Genomic DNA, 15,972 nt, shown 5'->3' with positions numbered 1-15,972 from the left:
CTAATTCAATAATGAAAGCGTAACCATTTTAAGCCTACAAGGAGACAACACCAAGAAAATGAGAAATCAAATAAATCACTTTGACTTTTTGAGGAACAAACTGGAGGGAGACAAGACATGCAAGCATTATTATTCATTAGAAGGGAAATATGCTTTTGTTTCCAATTGCTATCTCCTTTCAATCACCTTGCTTTACTTAATCTCAGTGTGATTTACAGAGAGGAGGAAACTACCACAGGCTTTGCAGACCAGGAATCTGAAGCATGGAATAAATAGGGCAAGCCAAATTCACTAGCATGCCACAAGCATGAGGCCCACATTTCTAAAAAAATCCTAAAGCAAACAAATCAGGAAAGGGAGCATCAGGAATGAATCTTCCATGAAATCTTCCGTGATACCTTCAAGGGGGGTGAAGTCTGTGCTGTTGTAACACAGGTACAAACAATAGCTAACAGCACAAGGCGAACACTTTCTACCCAAACATGCCATGAGAGGCATCACAAGCTGCATTTGGACATCCTTCCTCCTGTCCTGCAACAGGAATCAGCCTGAAAAAGAAGTATCAAAAGCCAACCTTGGATTCAAACAGTAAGATGCTTTTCCAATAACAGGCTGATAGGTAGGGAGGCTGACAGATCATCACACAGCATCTCCCCATTGTGTGGGGTTTCTTTTTCAGTCACAGACTCCCTGCAGCACCACCTGCTGTGTGATGCTTTAAGGTTCACGGGGAGATCCGAGGAGATTCTTAACTGATGGCTAATCACCGGCCTGTGGTTTGTTTGCTTGGAGGAACTGAGCTCAGCTAAAACTAAGCTGAGGGTAACTTTCCCAATCAGTCACAGTCTAAAGATTTTCCTCTAAAAATGCTATATATGGCTTGTTGCTGCAAACAAGCGCCCTGGATCAATAGTCCTGGCAAGTGGAACTGCCTCTTTGGAAAGCAAGAGGCACACAGGGTAGATCCTTGGAGAAGAGCTTTTTTTCTTCCCTTACTGCCAATTTATTTTGCTACTTTAACCTCTTTAGCCCCAAATCAAGGCATTTCTGAAAATCCACATCAGCCGGAAATTTAGTGCAGGCCACAGTGTTCCAATTTCCTTTGTATGCCACCTTCCCCAAACTCTAGAGCATCCTTCTTTAAGAGGCCTTGGAAAGGATGCACCCAAGCCAACTGGCATAAAACAAATTACTGTACCATTTGTGATGCCAGCTCTGCACAGGGTAATTTTCACATCGGCACTAGGTCATCCTTTGTCCAGTTCCCTGGATGACCAGCATAGCCACAGAGTCCCCACGCTGAAAGAATCAGGCATTTCCTTTTCCCTGTCTATCAAAGCAGCAGAGGTCAGCTCTGTGCCCTGGCTGGATGCTGGGTTTGGTCTGCAGGGTGTCATGTTGAGTGCTCACACAGGCAGAATAACTTCTGAATTGCTGGAGAAAGCTCCCAACCTATTTCAGGGGCAAGGCAGGCAAAGGAAAGGAGCTGAGGCCACCACAAGAACCAATTCTAAAAAGCCAAAGAAGAAAGTGCTCCTTTAAGAGCTCGCTCCAGCTTAAACAAGCCCAGTGCGAAGCCAGAGCAGGGAAAGGCCTTACCTTCCAGAGGTGTGCTTGGCCCACAGAAATCAGCCCCAGCAAGCCCTGTCACTCCAGGTGACTCCACAGCACCTCAGTGTCACTGGGCTGAAGCAATGCCCCCTCCAGCATCAGCCTTCCTGGATCCCAGTTGTACAGAGAATTTACTGTTAATGGGGCCGTAGCACAGTGCTGCACTGAGTGCCTTTATCACTGTTAAATGCTGTTGGCCTTCCCTGATTTGCACCCATTACTGAGATGTAATTCTCTGCTAACCTCAAAAATGGAAGGGACAGCCAGCTTCAGTAAAACCCCATATCCTTCTTTGTCTATCACTGAATTACCAGGGTTCTGCCATGGTGAAGACAGACAAATTGCATATGCTGGCACACCTGTGAAAGTCAAGGGCCCAGATTTTTTCCAGTCATCAGGAAATCAAACAAATAGCAATTGCTTTTTTCTACAGAAAATATTTATTTGCAAGAAATGAAAAGCATAACATACTTCACTACATACATATTTAGGCTAAAAAAGCATGTAGTCTGTTCTCTCACAGAATCAGGCAAATTATTTAAAAAGGAAAAACAGCAATTTCTTTCCACCCAATGGACATGTTTGCAGTGTGAACAATCAGGTGGGACCATATCCACATGACAGCACTTGTACAAAAATAGAAAGGTCACTGAACACAGACACAGAGTTAAATAGACATGGCAAGAGAATAGAGATATCTGCAGTCAGAAGAGGCCCCAAATGAAGTTTACCGAGGAGTTTTGAGGGGGAAGTGGTGTGCTTTTGCACTAGTATCACTGTCCCTGGTATCTCAGACAGTTTTAGATGTTTGCACAAACCTATACTGTGAACTATATTCACAGGAACAGAGGGAAAGGCAAACACCAGCTTAAGTGCCCTACAGGTGTCACAGCAGAGTGACTGGTCATTGACCAAGGCAATGGAATTGGCCATGGATACTTCTCTTCAAGAGAGCACCACCAGGTAATTTGCCCTTGGAAGCCTAGTGAATCCCAGGGAAACTGGGATGTACTTGGACTACCCTCTGAGAGGAAGCTGCTTCCCCTGGCTTGCATCTCACTGGGCCTGAGGGGTGGTTAGGGCATCAGCGCTCCTAGGGGCCATCTTTTAAGGCAATTTACACCACTTAAAAAATAATAATAATAAAGGCATTCAAAGCCATAATTCTGCAGACCAAAAATGATACCAGAATATAAAATAATTAGTTTTTTGTACCAAGCCAGAACTGGTCTCTAAAAAGGCCAGACAATCTATGCACACACACAAAATTACACAGTGCAACAACATTCAGTCGACAATTAATCACAGGACAGTCTTCAGAGCAATGCACACAACAGTTTTACAAGTGCTCAGTGATGTGGAATGTGAACGGGTTTCAGAGAAATGCCTGGACTTTCTGCTGCACCAAGCCCAAAGTGCCCTGTGTGTTCTGGTAGATGCCTTTATTTAGCAACACTTACTACATGAAGAAAACTGTGTGGGTTTGATACCTTTTGATCATTCACCACGCACATGTGCACAGACATGCACACACACACACACACACTCATTCTCTGTTAACTGTACAAATAAAGAAAGCAAGATACCATTATATCAGCACCACTGAATTAAAGTCTGCTATGGTAAAGTCAGATATGAGCAGAGTTCTCTTTAACAAAATTCAGTACCTGACTCTGCTTCTCCCTCTCTCTCTTCCACTCCCTTCATTATGGACCGCTAAGGCTCAGAAAGATTTTTACCTGCTGTTTAGAGGGTAAAGTGGGATATACCATAAAGGTCAGGTTTGCATAAACAGGACTGCATAGCATTAAAGAGCAAGGGGAGTAGGAGTAAACCTAAACCTAGCAGGTAACTAATGAAAGAGACTATCACTGCTGATTTAGGCTATTACTGCTGATTTATGGAATCAAGAACTAGAAGGCTTCCCTGTGATGCACGGAGTCCCCTCACCTGCCTTTTCTTTCACCCTTTCTGCAAGACAGGTCTGTAAATCCAGCTTTCCCATGTTCTGTTCTCACCTCTTTAGTTGCACCTCTTGGAGGAAGAATCTGGAGATCAGTTGTAGGGCAGACAAGAGACTGCTGCTAATAAAGAATATCCAAACCCCATTCAGCATCAGATCCAAACAGCATCACAAATGAGTTTCCTGCATGATACACTTTTTTTTTCTACACAGGAATTTGATTCATATATATATATATATGTGTGTGTGTGTATAATATGTATATATACACACACCTTGGTAAAGCAGAAAAAGACCTGACATAAAAATGAGAAAACCAAATTGCAATTTCCCTCTCAGTCCTGGAGTCTCCAATGGATGCTGATCACCTAAGCAATGCAGTGTTAATCAGGATCAACTTTCAACAAATTCTCTGCATGCCCAATGTCACTTTATTGGCCATGAGAAAGCTACAAGATGGACTGAATTCTTACATTTTCTTTGTAAAGACCTTACTTAACACATACATCAGTTCATTCCCCTTTGCAACCCCCAAAGTTGTTAAACCTTAATGCTAGATAGTGCAAAGCAGCAACACATCATAGCACTACAGTGTTATATAGGCTGGGACAACTTCAGCAGCTACAAAGTACTGACCTATCATTTCACCTTCAGAATACAAAATGTTCCCTTTTTAATTAGTGACTCGAGAAAGAAATATTTTAGTCACCAGGAGTATAAAAATACTCCATATTCCTCTGCTCTTAGCTGCGTGGGTTTTGAACAATGGCCTCTTGGCATTAGCTAGAATCTAGAGCCCAAATACTCAGTGGAAATCCCTCCCAATGTAGCAATTAGCATCATTCACTTACTTGACCTACATTCTAAAAGTGTCTAGACAGAATTCACCACTGATAGTTGGAGGGATGGGAGTGAAGATGTTGGTTGGTTTCTTTAGCAGGGAAAAAAAAAAGTTTTTAGATTAATTTTTGGTCTATGTTAGAAGAATCAAGAACACATTAAGATACACTTCAGAGATGTGGAGGAAGAGGTCCCCTGTCAGCATAAATCAGACCTGCAGCCTCCAAGAGCAGTGTGTGAGAACCATGCTGGTTTTATCGGCTGGGATCTGGCCTAAGAACCTCAGCCTAATCCATTAGTCTGTGCTGCTGAAAAATATTGAGTGATACAGATGAAATGAAAGAAGTGCAGCAAAGAACTATAACTAGCCTGGGGGGAAAAAACTGAACACTATCTACACCCTAGTAACAAGGTTAGAAACGTCCCATGCCCTGTGATTCAGACTTTTAAAATATACACATATATAAAATAATGCCCTATATTCCTTCATAGCTTATCTCCCTAGAAGCAAAGACTCAACAGATCGAAACATGCTCTAAAGCTACAGGCCAAAAGGTAACTTCACTAGTGTGTATAAAATTGTGCTGGTGAGCAACGTAACCTTACAGCTGAGGACTCTTTATCACTTATGTCCTCTACTGGAAATTAAAATTATGTAGCACACAAGGCCTTTGCTTATCCTGTCTATACACTCACATATGATTCCACAGCATCAAGTCACTGATCACCAGAAAAATCACACTGGCACTAAGGCCTGAAGTAATAGAGCTGAACTGACTGAAAGCACTTACTGCCATCCTCCCTGAATGTGCCTTACTACTCCTATGCCCTTAACTGAGAGCACAGAGGCTGCCTCTGCATGTGGTCTGCAGTGCATCAACATTCCCACGGGGGTCCCCCTTGCATGCTGAGGCTGGCAGTGCAATAGCACCTTGTCCTGCCCTCCTGTCCCCTGCTAGGTACAGAACACGGGCACAAACCCCCTCTGGAGATCGTGGGTCCTTGCCACACAACAGCCTGTGAGTAGGTGATGAGGGGATTCCTTGGCCCCTGGCAGAGAAACCTGTTCTATTAAGGCCCCTGATGAAAAATGATTACAAACATAGCAAAGTGAAGCAAAGCTTTTTCTTATTATAAAGTAACATGTAATACAATAAATCCCCAAGCAATGTGTGTGCTAGGTCAAGAGACTCCCTAAAAAAGAGTACCTAAAAATAACTTAAAGGAGTACACAAATTAAGAATATAGTAATAGATTATCAAATATTTACAAGAAATCAGTATGACCATACTGGCTTGGGTGGATTAGTACAGAGGCCTGACCCAGACTATGGCCAGTTTAAAATGCTCAGGATGAAAACATGATTTATTATCTTCCAACCAGATTTGAACCAATACTCCCAAATTAAACAAACAAACAAACAAACAAAAAAAAAAAAAGGCAAAGTTTTTATGGGGGCCAGTGCACCAGTGCAGTAGGTTTCAGAGAGCAGGAGCTATTTTGGTTGTGCAAAATCATCTATCCTTTAAGAGCTGAGAAATAATTCCACTTTGGTTTTCACACAGTGAAGTCAGCCAGCTGTATCTGAAATGGGAGGTGATCCAATTCAGCTGGCAATGGGCAGGAGCTCAGGCTGCACAGTGCAAACTCCAAGACTGGTAAGTGGTGTTGTGCTTCACACCTTGGGGCCTCTTCTGCAAAACATTTAACCACTTGGTTGCCCTCAAAGGCATCAAACCAAGAGTGCTCTGGAAAAAAAAGACCATTTAAGGAATTTTCTAAACTATGACCGTGGCCACTTATGCTGACATGTTTGGGGTCAATCCCAGCTTTCTCCTGTCACTCTGCTGACCTCAAGTGGCTGAGCAATGCAGCCACCCCTTGTGGCACTCACAAGTGATCACTGTTTATGTGAAGCCTTAAACCATTAAAAAACCCCACAAATACAAAAGTTGTTAATGGATACTGGAATGATGCAGAGAACCCAGCAGGATCACTGTGAAGGGAAACAGACTCTATGGTGGTGGCTGACCCATGCCAAGATGGGAACACCTGCAAAGCAGACTACAACTGCATTTCTCCTCTCACTGTCACCTCAGGTAAAATAGTAAGGCACTTGGGTACAAGAATAGGGCATTACCTAGAAGAGCATATCTGCACACCAGAAGGAGCTCATGGAGTCAGGCACTTGCCTCACTGTCACTGATGTGAAACACCCTCTTAAAATGGCACAGGGAGGACTGATCCACAGTCCCCTCCAATTCACCAAATCCCTCCCATTCATTTCACTGGATTTTGAGTCAGGCCTGAAGGTGGCAAATAGGATGCTGAAAGAAGAAAGAATAAGGAGAATGAAGAACAAGAAAGGAGCTGGCGCAACAGCTGCTGTAATAAAATACAAATTCAATATTTTACAAAATAGAATAGTTGCAAGAAATATCTACTGTACATAGTAAAAAATTATTTTTAAGGCTAGGTTAGTTTTTCCCTTATTTATCATCAGGAAAAAAATAAAAGAAAAAAGAGCTTCAAATTACTTTTTTTAATTGACTTCTTCTGGTAAACCATTAAGTAGCTATGCTAGCCTGCTGAATTAGGATTTTCACATTAGATCCATCCTCAATGGAGCATGAGTGCCCTTCTGTAGGAACCAGATAAAACCCTGCTCAAATTCTGGACTGAGTTCAACTATGTCCCTGCAAGGACAAATTGCAAAAAGCACAGCTCAGGCAAAGGCATGACGAGGGTACTGAGGGAGAGGGAGAGAGACAGGGAGAGAGAGAGAGAGAGAGAGAGAGGGGGAGAGAGGGAGAGAGAGAGGGGATGCTTGAAGACAACACCACAGGGCAAGAAAGAAACAAAGCATGGAGAAGAGTATTGGAGCAGGATCAAACCTGAATGCTGCTCTTGGCTTTCTCAGTGAGCCCGGGCCAGTCACTTCACCCCTTCACGTGCTCATCTTATTCCTCTTTTGAGAGGTCTCCTGCCTACACAATCAGCTCCTCAGATCAGAGGCTGCCTTGGCATACAGTTAATACAGGATCCACACCACCTCTAGGCATGAGCTGGCCCTATCTGTACCCAAAGCAGCTGGTCTCAGACCACATCTCTGGAAAAGCAGGTAAGAGGAAAATAAGACAATAAGAGGAAAATTAGGACAATTCAAGCTTAAGGGGAGGAAATGAGTATTCAGTGATGCCTGTCTGTCCAATTTCAGGATCTCCCCAGATCACTTGCAGGGTTAGGAAAGCTCAGTTCTCTTAATTGCAACTACCTGAACAGAATTTGTCAAAGCTAATAAATACTATTTACAACAGTAACAGGAAGATGGGAAGGAAAGGAAAACACAAAACAATCTGAGACCAGGTCTACACAAGAATTTTCATCAACCAGCTAGAAGCCAATAAATTAAATCCATACAGTCCTCTCAGGAGGCACTTCTGGTTTAAGCCGTACATTGATTTAGTTTGTTGGGAAGGAGCTGACTTAAGCTAAATATATTAGCCTTAAGCAGACTAAAGGGCATCCATCTAAAATATTGCATAAATGTAACAAAACCTGCTTTCTAAACAGATTTAGTTAAACTAGTGTAATTCTCCCACACAGTGTGTGGTAAGACAGTGACTGATATTTGCTTAATTTCTCAAGGGTGGAAGCAGGGAAGCCCACCAGGACTGCTTTCAATGCACAGAGACACCTACCCTGCTAAGTGTGAAGAGGCTGGAGGGGAGAAGAGAAAGAGCATGGGGAGGATAATTCAGCAGCATCATGGACCAGCCCTCTCCTGCCTGCGCTATGAACTCAGCAAATCAGGGCCCTTTCTTGTCCCTTCAGCAGCAGGCTGCACACGTGCTTCTCTATCCCCCCAAAAGGCTCAAGGGCTGTAGACCAGTAGGCACAGAGCTGTGGTGAGATTCTAAGCACCATCTAAGCTGCATCTCCTCTCTCAATTACCTTCTCCCAAGAAAACTATCACCCACATGCTCCCATTGGTTTTGCACAATTCACCCTTCTCCAGAATGTCTTTGTGCTCAGATCAGGCTGTGTTCATGTACAGGCACACACACCCACCCGTCACTGGCACACTGCTGGCATCATCTGCCATCATAATTCAGTCCTGCCCTTGCAGTGTTAGACAGGAAAGGGATAAAAGTAGAGACAGGGACTGTGTGCAACATGAGGAAGGGAGTTACAAAGACAAGAGATCCCATCTGTAGTCACAGCCTCATCAGTCAATGCAGAAGTTGAACTCCCTCTCTTTTGTACTTTGGTTCACTGAGGATGACAAGTCAGGGGAACTTTGGTTGAAAATATGTGGGAAGGAGGGAAGTCAAGAAAAAAGGCCTTTTTATTTTTAAGAGGTGGCATTGACTCTTCTATCTATTTCAATTATCTTCAGTGTTTCATTTCCTTCTAGTTCGGAGTTGACTCTGTAGGGAACAAAAAAACAACGGTTAATGCTAATAGTAATTTTTTTAAGTACATATACTACTTGATTTGGCTAATCCTAAAGAGCCATTCAGTATTTACCAGCAAGGTATTTGTCAGTTAGCTGTGTCTGGTAACATACTGAATTATACTGAAGTAGTCATCTCTTTGGTTCTAGGCAAGCAAAGGCGCAGCAGAAAGAAGTACACGTATTTAAACCAGTGACTGTCTCTTTTCAGAGGCCTGCAAAAACTTACATTTATGCTAAAAAAAAAAAACGAAACAAAAAAACATCCCTTACACTAATGCTAAAAGTGAGGGAACTCAGGGTAGGAGCTTAAGTAATTTACAGATGATTTTACATCTCCGTCTCTTGAGACTGAGTCCTGCAAACTTTCTGCAGTAATGCTTTAGTAAAATCACTGCTGTGAGAAATTCCAGCTCTTCATGCTCTAACCTCATTGGAATTCCAGTGAATCACAACCTCACACTTCCATACAACTGCCAAAAGCTTATTCCTTTGGGAAGTACATAAGTAAGTTCTTTAAAGAAGTGGGTAGGCCCAACTAACAGGCTTACAGGGGTTAGGTTTCTGGCAGAAGTACCAAGTTTGGTAGCTGTATTACTACAATTCTGATGCAGTTTTCCAGAGCTACAGTGACTTTGCCTATAGGCTCTCCAGATAAAAGCCAAACTCTTGCTTCATGCTTCATGGTGCCCAGCACAGCTATGGCCTTCAGGCACGAACAAGAGTGACAAAGAACACCCGTGTGACAAGCAGCCTACCCTGCACTCACCTGTGCTGCTGCAGGCCCAGCAGCACTGACTTCTCTAGCCTTGTCTCGTTGGCTATTGTGAACTGCATGATATCATCTGGCTGTGTCCCTGACACAGCTTCCAGGGACAGTGCTGTGAACTTGGAGGGGTCTGTTTGCCTGTCACTGCGATCTGCAAAGGAGATTGGGCTGGATGGCTCCTCCAGCTGTTGAGGCTCTTCATAAATTAGTAGGCTTCTTGACCTCACTGCATACAAAGACAGAAGGCAAAATGAGATGAGCAACAGACAGCTCAGAGAACAACCCTGCTCATTTCAGGAAATGGGAACTGTTAGGGCAGAGCCAAAGCTGCAAAAGCCTTTTCTTTTCATAGTGATTAACTGGCAATTTGATAGCTGAAGAAAGAAACCACAGGAACGGTCTACGTAGGGATCAAAAAGCACTAAATTATTCAAAAAACAAGAACAAAATTAAATAATAACTTTGATAATATATTGGTTCATTATGGTTATGTAATACTAACAGTTTCCCCTTCAGTCTCTGGTGACACTGGCAAAGAAAACAGCCACTGAAATAATTTGTGCATTTTAACAGTATGAACATCTGCTACCAAGTAGAAACCCTGCTACCTTTCACAGACCACTAACTTTAGTTCTGCAAACAGAGGCAAAAAATTCTTTAAACAGAAGCACCAAGCAGGCTAGTGGGGAAAAGGTTTTGCTCATTTTTATGAAGTCTGCTGCCATCAGCATAGTTTGCCAAGCTATCCTTCTTAGGAAAACACAGGTATATATATAAAAATGGCCATTTACGGAGCAGAAATGCAAGAGGTGCTTGAGAAGGGGGTTAAGAATGGATGTGGAAAACAAGTCCTTAAGTATAACCAAGCAAAGAGTAAGACTGGGATAGCTGTCACTTACCAATGGAATCTGTGTAAGACTCTGGTGAGGAATGCTGCCTGGGCAACACCATCTTTGTAGCAGAAGGATATGGCCCATAGCTCTGAGAGAAGCTGCCAAAAACTACTGCAAAGCACAGCACCACCATCTGGCAAAGGGAAGATGCAGGAGAGGTGAGTGCACTTGACCCACAGGCGCACATGAGAACTGATACTTTACCAAAACAAACCATTTGAAGCCATCCTCACCACTGCACACCTAGCAAAGGCACCTATGCAATAACAATTCAGTGCTTCAAAGGGCACATGTCAATGCTGGGGCTCGTTTTCAGTGTCTGCACCATCCTGACCAGCTGCCTTTTTTAAACACAAGGCTGACATACAGATAAAGCTGCCATGTGTGTCTTACAGGCATGGCTGAGGATTTCCAATGTTATTTCTGCTGCTGGCCCCAGTTTTGCTTCCAAGTGACAGTGAGGCTAGACTGGGAGAACAGCTTATGCCTTGTAAATGATTTTCATCAATTTACAGCACTTTAGGTATAAAGGAAACTTGACAGCTGAGTGTAAGAAGGGAAGAGGAATGGTTTCATTCTACTCATTTTCTTACCTTGACTACTACTACTAAAATAGGACAGAGGTAGATTTACAGCCTCAGTCATATTTTGATTGGTTTCATTCTACTCATTTTCTTATCTTGACTACTACTACTAAAATAGGACAGAGATTTACGGCCTCAGTCATATTTTGATCTGGTTGAGCAAGTTTATTTTTATTAGTATCAAAAGCACTGAGCCCCAAAGGTCACCCTCATTTTCATTTTACAACCCTAGATACAATTTCCACCATATAATACTGCAGGAAATAATAAAGTGAGTCCCTTTGAAGAGCATTGCTCCTTCTTTCATCACTGCAGCACCCAACCAAAAGCACAGGCCCAGTCTTCTCCCAAACTCAGTACCTTCCCACAATCATTAATTTTCCATCAGTCACAAGTCTCACCTCCCTCAAAATTGTTAAATCATGAAAAGGAGTTCCCTAAGCTGCAAATTTGCTATTGAGAGGCTTTGCAGGCCAAGAGATGTGCCTTGAAAGAGATTCTCCTTCCCTCAGAATCCCCAGCCTTAGGGACACTCACCATAAGACAGGTCCCTGTTTGTGTGCTAGCTGCCTTGCACGAGCGGGACACTTTGCCAGCAACCAGGGCTTGGAGTCTCTGCAACTGCTGCAGAAGTGTTCTGGAAAGCAAACACAACAGACAAACATCACACACACTGACTTGCTTGTTGGTTAAATAGATTTTTGTTCAAATTCCACACAGGGCAATAATACAGCATTTAGGACAAGGTAAAAATAGTTAAAGTCTTCTCCTTAAAATTAATAGCAAGAAATGGTTTTAATTTTACAAAGTTTTTACATGTATTAGCACTGAAATGTTCAAGATTTTTTTGCTTTTCCCTCAGCTTAGGTCCCTGAACAATTACTTCTTTAGTACTTTCAGTAAGCTTTTATAAATAAAATTTGTATTTTCAGTGTTTCTATAGAAAATGGCACATTAACAACTGAAACTGCTTGCATGCAAGTAACCAGTTGCATATATAAGCTGACTCTATGTCATGAACTCAGCAGGAGTTTTGCCATTATTTTTAAAGATGCAAAATCAAGTTTATAACTGCTCAGTTAGTTATCAAAACCTTCAACTGCTCTAGTCAGTAATCCAGTTGGTTATCAAAACTCTCTTTTCCCAAAATCTTGCTATTTAGTTGTTTAGAACACATGCTGGCTGACTTTTAAAAAGAAGAACTTAAAAAACCAGACATACACACAGGCTTCATTTTTCACATTCATTTATTAAATAAAACACTTTCATACTATTTGTTAAATTCTTCAGAGTTGACAACAATCACAGATGCTTCAAGTGGCTACTCTGATTATGTTTTTCCTCTTTGGAAACAGGACCTCTTTGAGGTCCCAACCACAGTGACAACTCCCTTGTGGCTGGATTCAACCAGAAGAGACTCTCCTGTTAACAACAATCACAGATGCTTCAAGTGGCTACTCTGATTATGTCTTTCCTCTTTGGAAACATGGCTGGATTCAACAGTCCCAGACCAGAAGAGACTTTCTGGCGGTTTTTTTTTTTTTTTGCTTTTTCTGCTGTAGCATCAATTACTACAGCCAGAACACAAGTAATTTAAATGGGAAATGATCTCAAAGTATGATTGGTACAGGATTTTCACAGCAGTTTTTTTAACAATCTATGAGCAACCCAAATGCCTGTCCTCAACACAAATATAGTATAATTTTGTATCAAGATGCTAAACTTTCTATTTGTTCCCAAGTTTACTTTTCACTTCTCCTGTAAGTTTCACAATCTGCTGTGGAGGATACCCCATAGAAACTCCAGACGACAGTTTCAGAAGCTATTACATCAAAAGCTAAAGCAAGAGGCAAGGTCAGGATGTCAGAGAAAATAGAAGGAGTATTTTAAGATCAAACTGGCTAAAAGCTAATTGTAGGACAGACCCAGAGGTGCCTTCACAGCTCAATATACACTGGTCTGCCTATTTTCATAGATTTTTTTAATCATCAATGCTCATTGCTAATTAGGGTTTAATGAATTTAAGGACTTCAGGAATACATTCTGAAATGAGCACAAGGCATTCTCACAGCACAGATTTATCTGGGCCAGCAGATCCTTCTCAGCTTGTTAAGAAAGGATATCTTGAACGCTCTTGAGAGCATGGCTTACTCTGCAACTCAGTATTTTAAAAAGAGAGCAATATGCCCAATGCAATCCTTTATTCAGTAATACAGAGACCACAGGCAAATTAAGAGATACAAACAGTGTCCACCACCCAAATGAGACCATGCTAATTCCCTGCTCCCTTTGGCATCTCTCCCCAGTTCCTCCTGACATCCACTGCATGGCACAGGGTTCACCAGACCTGTGCACATCATTTCCTGGCACAGAACACCTTGCCCGCAGTACTGCCACGTGCCAGCAGCTGCGTTAGACAGCAATGCCCTTTAAACCCTGAACTTTCTGCGTTATTTTGGAAGACTAAATCTTTCCCCCATTTCAGGCCTGACTCACTGGGCTCGATGCAGAACAGCTCTGCAGAGTGAGGAGGAAGGAGCTCTCCTCCTCCTCAGCTCGGGGGCTGGCAGCAGCAGCAGCCTTGAAATGCTGATCATTCTTGCCACTTTTTGTGGAGGCGTCAGTGAGAAAACAGCTAATGGCTGGTGAGGAAATCAACAGAGAAGAGGCAATTCTCCTCAGTTTGTTCGTCTCTGCCTTTTCATGCTCAATTTAAAAAACCTGTTGGGCAGAGTGGGCCCAGAGAGCTGATTACAAAACAGTCTCTTTGGAAAGTGTAATTAGGCAGGTATTCTGAGGTATTCTATAGACAGAGGAAGATTCATCCTCCACCTTATTTACCAAATACCTTCACATAAAATTTCTTTCTTCCCCAAGTCATTTGTCTGTTTGAGCAGAGCTACTGCTTCCTTCTCAACACACAAGGAACTCAGTGTTTGGAGCTGACAGGACACAGGTGCATTTGCAAACTGTGAGCAAGAACTGAGGCAAGAACAAGAAACAAGTTTGATCAGAGATGACATCAGTTTGTCCTGCCACTGCCAAAATGCACTCCTTGGTGCATTTATTCTCTGTTTGAATCTGGAATGGTGGAAGACTGGATTCTGAGGTCAAAAGATTCCCATGCAAAAGCTTGTGACTGGACAGATGCAAGGGTGATCTGGACTAGGAGAGGCAAAAGGAGCAGATCTCTGATGTTTCCTCTAAATACTAGTAGAAAGGCCACAAAAGCTTTTAGTGGAATACACTGCCTATGGCTAAATCCTAACAGGAGAAAATGCAATCCCAAGACAGCATGCTAAGGGGGTTTGCACCCACAGGGATTATTTTCACTGTGTCTGACACGTTTTCCAGGGATATTCAATTAGAGGGTCAATTCTGTAGGAGGTGTGAGTGTGCTTTCACGCTTCTTCTTGCCAATGGAAGCACCTCATAGGAAAGCTGTAAAGTGACTGAAGACTCCTGCACTTCCTTCCACATGCTGCCAGCAAACTCGGTCTGTCTGTGATGTCTTCGTTCTGGTGCATATTCACATATATTCATCTTCAGAAAAGGCTTTTTCTCTACCAAAGTATGGAGCAAGTCAAGCCTTCCCTTCTGCTTCCAGTGATACTTAAATTAAGGAGAGAAAACTTGTCACTACAGAACCACCTGGGAGACTTCCTCAAGTCACTATTTCTGTTTAAAATCTAACATTGATGCAAACAAACAAAAAAACAACCAGACATCTTCTAGGTGCCACCAAACACTTTATCCTAATCAAAAGTTTTTAGAGGATTATTCCTATTGTGTGAGGAACAAAACCGAATTCTGATAAGAAGAGAGCAAAAAACATTCTGTCTTTAATTCTACACAGAGATTCCTTCTCTGCCTGTCCCATCTGTAGGAAAGGGGACAAATCCCAAAGTAAAGTTTTAACTAAAAGACCACTTAAATTCACTATCTTCCCTCATTTGAATTACAAAGAAAATCTCTAGCAATTTTCCATAGAATATGTTTCATCATAAAAACCTCTTGATCTGAAAGTAAGGAGTTACTCTAGGGCTGCCAAGCTTTGTCAACTATTGTAAGGGTGGCCTGAAATTAGGTGCAAGAAGTCTCACTGCAACTTATACCTAGATCCTTTACTCCTTGAAAACTATTTGCTAAAATGACTTTATCAGTTTCAAATGAAAGAACAACCAATCAAACCAGTGAAGTCTGGCAGCTTTGGTGCTGATAAACCCTTGGTGGGTCAGACTCATGTGCAACTTGATCTTTAGGTGACTGGGAGCTGAAGAAATGGAAGAATATCCTATTTTTTTTTCCAAGGCACTGCCTTTAAGGTGCTTGTTAGTGCGGATCTGGCTACTGGCAGACAGCTGGCTACTGTTACTCCATGGGAGCAACTGTGGCAGCCACTTGCATTCACTGTCCATATGTGACACCCTCAACCACTGGATCCTATGTCTATCATTTCTCCAGGAAAAGAGATCATCAAGATACTTAAAAATACAGACTCAACGGAAGTGAGAAGCAAAAGCACTTCTCAACACATGATACCCAGAATCACATGTTTCAAAACTGTCTTAAAGCCCAAACAGGGCTCCCAGGTTAGAGAATGTTTGCAACTCTCAGGATCACTGGCAGTTCCTGCCTTTGGTCTCAAATGTGAGAGGGTCAAGCCTTCTTGGTGACTGGGACAACTTAGCTCAATACCCAGCACCAGCTTCTTCTCACACCCTTTGCTTTCTGAGAGAGCAGTGTCCCACATGCTTAGATGCTACTCAAACCAATGGTTCACTTGTGGCTATAAGACTAAACAGGTAAGCATGTAATAATGTGCTTCCTCAGTTTTGAGAAAACTGCCTAGGAAG

The 15,972-nt window shown here is 42.4% G+C and overlaps 1 protein-coding gene across 2 annotated transcripts in view; it reads right to left on the bottom strand.

The window, feature by feature from the left end:
• Positions 1-2,071: 2,071 nt before the first annotated feature.
• The window catches only part of CREB3L2 (cAMP responsive element binding protein 3 like 2), a 74,349-nt gene continuing 60,448 nt past the window's right edge, over positions 2,072-15,972 (bottom strand). For both annotated transcript variants that reach the window (XM_041398569.1, XM_041398570.1), the window contains exons 9-12: positions 11,654-11,753; positions 10,539-10,665; positions 9,640-9,865; positions 2,072-8,844 (exon numbers count right to left, since the gene is read on the bottom strand). In XM_041398569.1, coding sequence (XP_041254503.1) covers positions 8,769-8,844; positions 9,640-9,865; positions 10,539-10,665; positions 11,654-11,753 — 529 coding nt within the window. In that variant the 3' untranslated portion in view covers positions 2,072-8,768. The remainder of the gene's footprint in view (positions 8,845-9,639; positions 9,866-10,538; positions 10,666-11,653; positions 11,754-15,972) is intronic.

Source organism: Onychostruthus taczanowskii, unplaced genomic scaffold (genome assembly GCF_017590055.1).
Source record: "Onychostruthus taczanowskii isolate IOZ18803 unplaced genomic scaffold, ASM1759005v1 scaffold15, whole genome shotgun sequence".
Lineage (NCBI taxonomy): Eukaryota > Metazoa > Chordata > Aves > Passeriformes > Passeridae > Onychostruthus > Onychostruthus taczanowskii.
This window is presented reverse-complemented; position numbering and strand designations above follow the sequence as displayed.